The 7,428-nt window shown below is 41.6% G+C and overlaps 1 protein-coding gene across 1 annotated transcript; it reads right to left on the bottom strand.

Moving 5' to 3' along the window:
• Window positions 1-532: 532 nt before the first annotated feature.
• LOC147963601 (uncharacterized) lies at window positions 533-1,645 on the bottom strand. Its single transcript, XM_087528183.1, has one exon. It carries the CDS (start codon window positions 1,643-1,645, stop codon window positions 533-535), a length of 1,113 nt encoding a protein of 370 aa, XP_087384309.1.
• Window positions 1,646-7,428: the final 5,783 nt, after the last annotated feature.

Genomic DNA, 7,428 nt, shown 5'->3' with positions numbered 1-7,428 from the left:
AGTGCCATTAGTTTTAGAAAAATTCTAAACTTTCTGTTAGTGCCATTAGTTTTCAAATTTGAATAGTTAAAATTTGAATTCTTTGAAAATTGTTTGAATCACAAGTTTGTGATTAACTTACTAAAAAAATGAGAATAGATGCGCTTATAGAGAAAACTTGATGCACTTCGTGTACAAAATTGATAATCACTTTCGAAGTATCAAAGTTTCGCACAATAACTGCGCCACATCATTGGCTAGGACGAATGGTTCGTCTGTGTACCCAAGATTGTTTAGATCCACTGTTGTCATACCGTACTGTGGGTCTACCTGTACCCCGCCTCCTGACATATTGATCCATTTGCCTCAACACATAAAACCTTGAACCATAAGACATGAAAGCATTTCAAATGAACTCTGAAAAAGTTGAAAGTTGGGATGGTATCATAATTTCACTCACATAGCATGTGCATGTACAAAACGGACAATGGTAGAATGTTCGTGTGTTACAAAGTAGGCATGGTATCATCATAATAGTTGCGGGAGAAATTCTTCACTTTTTCTTCGCTTGTGTCATTTGCTTATTGCGCCGTAACCATGGATAATCTTCATTGTTTATCAGGATGCTTGGGTCAGCCTTGACATTGAAGGGAGGAATTTCATGAAACTTTTCATAATCTTCAGACATGTCTGTCTTGCCGTCCACTCCCAGGATGTCCCATTTTCCTGAAAGAACTATGTGGCGCTTTGGCTCATCGTATGATGTATTTGCTTCCTTATCTTTTGTTTTTCTCGGTTTGGTAGACATGTCCTTCACATAGATAACCTGTGCCACATCATTGGCTAGGACGAACGGTTCGTCAGTGTACCCAAGATTTTTCAGATCCACTGTTGTCATTCCGTACTGTGGGTCTACCTGTACCCCGCCGCCTAACAGATTGACCCATTTGCACTTAAACAAAGGGACCTTAAAATCAGGTCCGTAGTCAAGTTCCCATATGTCCACTATGTAACCATAATATGTGTCCTTTCCTCTCTCGGTTGCTGCATCAAAGCGGACACCGCTGTTTTGGTTGGTGCTCTTTTGATCTTGGGCGATCGTGTAAAATGTATTCCCATTTATCTCGTATCCTTTGTAAGTCAATACCGTCACAGATGGTCCCCTGGACAACAAGTACAACTCATCACAAACAGTGTTGTCACCTCTTAGACGTGTTTCCACCCAACTGCTGAAAGTACAGATGTGTTCACATGAAATCCAGTCGTCGCACTGCTCCGGGTGTTTGGAGCGCAGACTGTTCTTGTGTTCATCAACATACGGGGTCACCAAGGTAGAGTTCTGTAGAACTGTGTAGTGTGCTTGAGACCAAGAATATCCGTCCCTGCACATTATTGAGTCTCTTCCAAGAGTGCCTTTTCCAGTCAGTCTCCCCCCATACCGCGATTTAGGGAGACCTATCTTCTTAAGGCCAGGAATGAAGTCAACACAAAACCAGATAACATCCTCTGTTTGATGGCCCATGGAGATGCTTCCTTCTGGCCTAGCGCGTTTACGGACATATTTCTTTAGGACTCCCATGAACCTCTCAAAGGGGAACATATTATGTAGAAATACGGGCCCCAGGATGACAATCTCGTCGACTAGATGAACTAGGACGTGCGTCATGATATTGAAGAAGGATGGTGGGAACACCAGCTCGAAACTGACAAGACATTGCGCCACATCACTCCTTAGCCTTGGTACGATTTCTGGATCGATCACCTTCTTAGAGATTGCATTGAGGAATGCACATAGCTTCACAATGGCTAATCGGACGTTTTCCGGTAGAAGCCCCCTCAATGCAACCGGAAGCAATTGCGTCATAATCACATGGCAGTCATGAGACTTTAGGTTCTAAAACTTTTTCTCTGGCATATTTATTATTCCCTTTATATTCGACGAGAAGCCAGTCGTGACCTTCATACTGAGCAGGCATTCAAAGAAGATTTCTTTCTCTTCTTTCGTAAGAGCGTAGCTGGCAGGACCTTTATACTGCTTCGGAGGCATGCCGTCTTTTTCGTGCAAACGTTGCAAGTCCTCCCGTGCCTCAGGTGTATCTTTTGTCTTCCCATACACGCCCAAGAAGCCTAGTAGGTTCACGCAAAGGTTCTTCGTCACGTGCATCACGTCGATTGAGGAGCAGACCTCTAGGTCTTTCCAATAGGGTAGGTCCCAAAATATAGATTTCTTCTTCCACATGGGTGCGTGTCCCTCAGCGTCATTCAGAACAGCTAGTCCACCGGGACCCTTTCCAAAGATTACATAGTGTAAATCATTGACCATTGCAAGCACGTGATCACCGGTGCGCATGGCGGGCTTCTTCTGGTGATCTCCCTCGCCTTTGAAATGCTTGCCTTTCTTTCGACATTGATGGTTGGTCGGAAGAAATCGACGATGGCCCAGGTACACATTCTTCCTGCATTTGTCCAGGTATATACTTTTAGTGTCATCTAAACAGTGCGTGCATGCGTTGTATCCTTTGTTTGTCTGTCCTAAAAGGTTACTGAGAGCGGGCCAATCGTTGATGGTCACAAACAGCAACGCCTTAAGGTTAAATTCCTCCTGTCTGTGCTCATCCCACGTACGTACACAGTTTTTATTCCACAGCTGTAAAAGTTCTTCAACTAATGTCCTTAGGTACACATCAATTTCGTTGCCGGGTTGCTTAGGGCCTTGGATGAGAACTGGCATCATAATGAACTTCCGCTTCATGCATATCCAAGGAGGAAGGTTATACATACATAGAGTCACGGGCTAGGTGTTGTGATTCCTGCTCTACTCCCCGAAAGGATTAATGCCATCCGCGCTTAAAGCAAACCATACATTCCTTGGGTCCTTTGCAAACTCATCCCAGTACTTTCTCTCGATTTTTCTCCACTGCGACCCGTCAGCGGGTGCTCTCAACTTCCCATCTTTCTTTCGGTTCTCACTGTGCCATCGCATCAACTTGGCATGCTCTTCATTTCTGAACAGACGTTTCAACCGTGGTATTATAGGAGCATACCACATCACCTTCGCAGGAACCCTCTTCCTGGGGGGCTCGCCGTCAACATCACCAGGGTCATCTCGTCTGATCTTATACCGCAATGCACCGCATACCGGGCATGCGTTCAGATCCTTGTATGCACCGCGGTAGAGGATGCAGTCATTAGGGCATGCATGTATATTCTCCACCTCCAATCCTAGAGGGCATACGACCTTCTTTGCTGCGTATGTACTATCGGGCAATTCATTATCCTTTGGAAGCTTCTTCTTCAATATTTTCAGTAGCTTCTCAAATCCTTTGTCAGCCACAGCATTCTCTGCCTTCCACTGCAGCAATTCCAGTACGGTACCGAGCTTTGTGTTGCCATCTTCGCAATTGGGGTATAACCCTTTTTTGTGATCCTCTAACATGCAATTGAACTTCAGCTTCTCCTTTTGACTTTCGCATTGCGTCCTTGCATCGACAATGACCCGGTGAAGATCATCATCATCGAGCACATCGTCTGGTTCCTCTTGATCTTCAGCAGCTTCACCCGTTGCAGCATCATTGGGCACATCGTCTGGTTCCTCTTGATCTTCACCAACTCCCCCCGTTGCAACATCACCGTATTCAGGGGGCACATAGTTGTCATCGTAGTCTTCTTCTTCGCCGTCTTCCATCATAACCCCTATTTCTCCGTGCCTCGTCCAAACATTATAGTGTGGCATGAAACCATTGTAAAGCAGGTGGGAGTGAAGGATTTTCCGGTTAGAGTAAGACCTCGTATTCCCACATTCAGTGCATGGACAACACATAAAACCATTCTGCTTGTTTTCCTCAGCCGCATCGAGAAACTCATGCACGCCCTTAATGTACTCGCGGGTGTGTCTGTCACCGTACATCCATTCTCGGTTCATCTGCGTGCATTATATATAATTAAGTGTCCAAATTAATAGAAGTTCATCATCACATTAAAACTAAATTTAACCTCTCGACAATAGGGTCGGTTGGCATTTTCGATTCACATACATCCTAGATAAATAAAATCTATGTCACGTTGGTCGGCATAATTTTCATAAACAATAAATGAACCAATAGTTATAAAGATAATATACATACCACATCCGAATCATAAACAGGACGAGGGCCGACGGGGGCGGATACCAAAACCATCGCACTATATAAGATGCAATAATAAAAGTAAGAAAATGATACAAGTATCTATCTAAACATACAAGTAAGAATATTTTTCCTTTCAGAAAGAAGATAAGAACAAGAGGCTCACCACGGTGGTGTCGGTGATGAGATCGGCGCGGGTGATCGACAGCGGTGAAGACGGGGACGGGGCGTGATGGACCGCTAAATCTAGACAAATCTCGAGGAAAATGGAGCTTGGAGGTCGATCTTCGAGAGGAGAAAGCTTAAGTAGTGTGGCTCGGGCATTCCATCGAACACCTCATGTGCATAGGAGGTGAGCTAGAGCACCACAAAGCCCTCTCCCCCTCGGCCAGAGAAAAACAGAGCACTGGGGTGCTCTGCTCGCGAGCGATGGGTATATATAGGCACCTCATTGGTCCCGGTTGGTGACATGCGCCAGGACTAAAGGGGAGCCTTTGGTCCCGGTTCAAGCCTCCAACCGGGACCAATGGTGGTGGGCCAGGAGCGAGGCCTATTGGTCCCGGTTCATCCCACCAACCGGGACCAAAAGGTCCAGATGAACCGGTACCAATGGCCCACGTGGCCCGGCCGGCCCCCTGGGCTCACGAATCGGGACCAATGCCCACATTGGTCCCGGTTCTGGACTGAACCGGGACTAATGGGCTGACCCGGCCTGGACCAAAGCCCTGTTTTCTACTAGTGGTACTCAAACCATATATAATATATATTTCTCTTTTAGTACATTAGTAAGTGCTCCTAACTTAACCAACAAACACAATGTTATACTTAATTGAGGCTTTATCTATCTAGCATCATATTACATAGTAAACTTTAAAATTAATGGATGCAGTTGTGAAACAATCCTATTCAAGAATCTGCCTTTGCAGAAAGATATTCCTTCAATTGATATTTACTAGTACAAATGCCCGTGCGTTGCAACGGGCAAATAAAAGTGCGCTTCATGTGCCATTTCTTGTATCAAAGGCTGATAAACCAGAGTAATAATGTTAAACTCTAATTTTTTCCGGAGCTTGAAGTGTGGACATGAAGAACCAACCTAACTTCCCACATCTGTTGGAAGAATAGTTGTGCATGGAATAGTATGTGAATCGGTTATATATTTTGCTTTTTGAAAGACAACACAAATATTTCTTTATTTTTTAAGAAATCGGCTATTTTTTAATTTCTTATTAGAATTGGAATATGTTTTGAAGTCGAACATTTTATAAACAAGCGATTTCTTGATTTTTTTAATGATTTTTTGAACAATTATAACTGGTTTTTAATTGGAACCATTTTTTGGGAATTTTCAGCATTTCTTAAAAAGTTTAAACATATTTAAAACATGAATATATTTTTTGAAACCAAGAACATTTAGAAACACTCACTATCTTAAAAAAACACGCCTTCGTGTTGGTAAATAAAAATAATTATTGGTGTCCGCATCATGGAGTAGAGTTAAGATAGTCATACTGGTGTCCTTTGATGGCACTCCTTTAGCTTAGCACTACCACCGGGTGAAAGAGTGGTGTATTTATTTTTAGTGTGACATACAAACATTGGAATGTTCTATACTAACCAAGAGTTTAAAAACTAATCCAAAAGTTTTTTTTTAGAATTTTCAAAACATTTGAATGCAAAGCATTGTTACTATGTTGGATTTCTTAGAGATAGTTGTTTGCTTGGTTTGGAAGGTTTCATTTTTTCATATCAAATAAATGTATTGGGAACCAATCTCTGATTGAATGGTTTGCAGGGCAGTGATACCCAATAGAGCAAGAATTAAAACCTAACTTTCATGTCTCACAAAGGCGAAATATTATTTTAGTGCATGGTGACGTTCGCGTCGAAGCGAGACACTTGTGGTGTGTTCATCAATCTCAAGACATGTCGGCTCAGTCTCTCTAGGTGTTAGTGTATGTACGTGTTTGTGAGTCTGTGTTTGTCTTTGTTTCTCAAAAGAAGGTTCCCTTTAACCTTTGTATGCATCATTTAATGTGTCGTGCATTGCACGGAAGGAGAAAGTCTTCGCATGTTTTCAGTGACTCGTTCATGTTGCCACTTTTCATTTTTGCCACCGTCGTCAATGATGATACAATTTTTGGTGTACACAATTCATAAAAAGATTAATGAAACTACATTCATGTCCTTCGATGTTGCCTCAATAAACATCACACTATCACCGGATGTGAGAGGAGTGGTGCATTGAAGTGGGATTATTTATATACAGTTATTTATTAATATTCGAAAGCAAACATGTTTTTGCTATGTTGATTTCGTTTTTAGAAAATGTTGGTTGTTTGGTTTGTCAAATTATATTATGTTTGGACTTGGCCCAAACACAAGCTTCTCGTGTAGATTGTAGGCTCTTTCCTCGAAAAAACACGCACACATCGAATAGTCCAGAATGGCACACACACATCTCTTTCTGTTCCACATCACAATAACAAAGAAAAGTTTCCTAGCACATAATCTTAGTGTGCATGTATCCAACGGCTTGGAAAGGTTATTGAGACTACATTAAATCTCAATTGACTGACATTTAGCGAACCCCTTTAAAATTAGTAGCTAAACTCACTTAAAGGAAATATCTAGCTCAAAGTTTATGTGTGAGAGGGGAGTTTGTATCAACAATGGTGTCAGTATTTCCATGGTCCTAAAAAAACTGATCCAACTGCTGAGAACTTAAGTTGGAGCCTTATGTAACAATTTTATAAGTTCACCAACTAAATTGTCTAATTTCACCAACTAATTTATTGTCAATATTCTACGCAATGTATTTTGATTTATTTTCTCTGTTGTGTATGTAAATACATATTTCTCGATATATGTCGAGCAAGGTTTGTAGTTCATTTACCACCTAGGTACCTTTTTTCAAGATAGAATAATTGTGAATGTGTTAACACGGTCAAAACATATGCTAGATAACACGTTTTTATTTTATTTTTGCAAATAGTTGACCCGTATTACTCAAATTCGGTAAAACTTGAGAGTCATACGCGCCTCCCATACTGAAATGCGACACAAATTTAGATGTTTAACTTGGAACACTCAAAAGTTCCTTGACTATTCATTCAAGTACAAACTAATAATGTTGTCAATATCACGACAGGAATAATATTTGAATATGCTTAATCGAGATACAATGGATGTCGTGTTCTCGGTAGTCATATATAAATATTTTTCCCATTTTTGTCTTACTGACTATGTTTAAGTAGTCTAGTTTGACATCACCGCTGGCTTTCGTTAGACAATCAACAGGATCTATCTGTCACATGCCAAACAC

Source organism: Triticum urartu, chromosome 6A (genome assembly GCF_056163025.1).
Source record: "Triticum urartu cultivar PI428250 chromosome 6A, HENAU_Tu73, whole genome shotgun sequence".
Lineage (NCBI taxonomy): Eukaryota > Viridiplantae > Streptophyta > Magnoliopsida > Poales > Poaceae > Triticum > Triticum urartu.
Note: the sequence above shows the minus strand (reverse complement) of the source record. Positions and strands in the feature narration are given on the sequence as shown.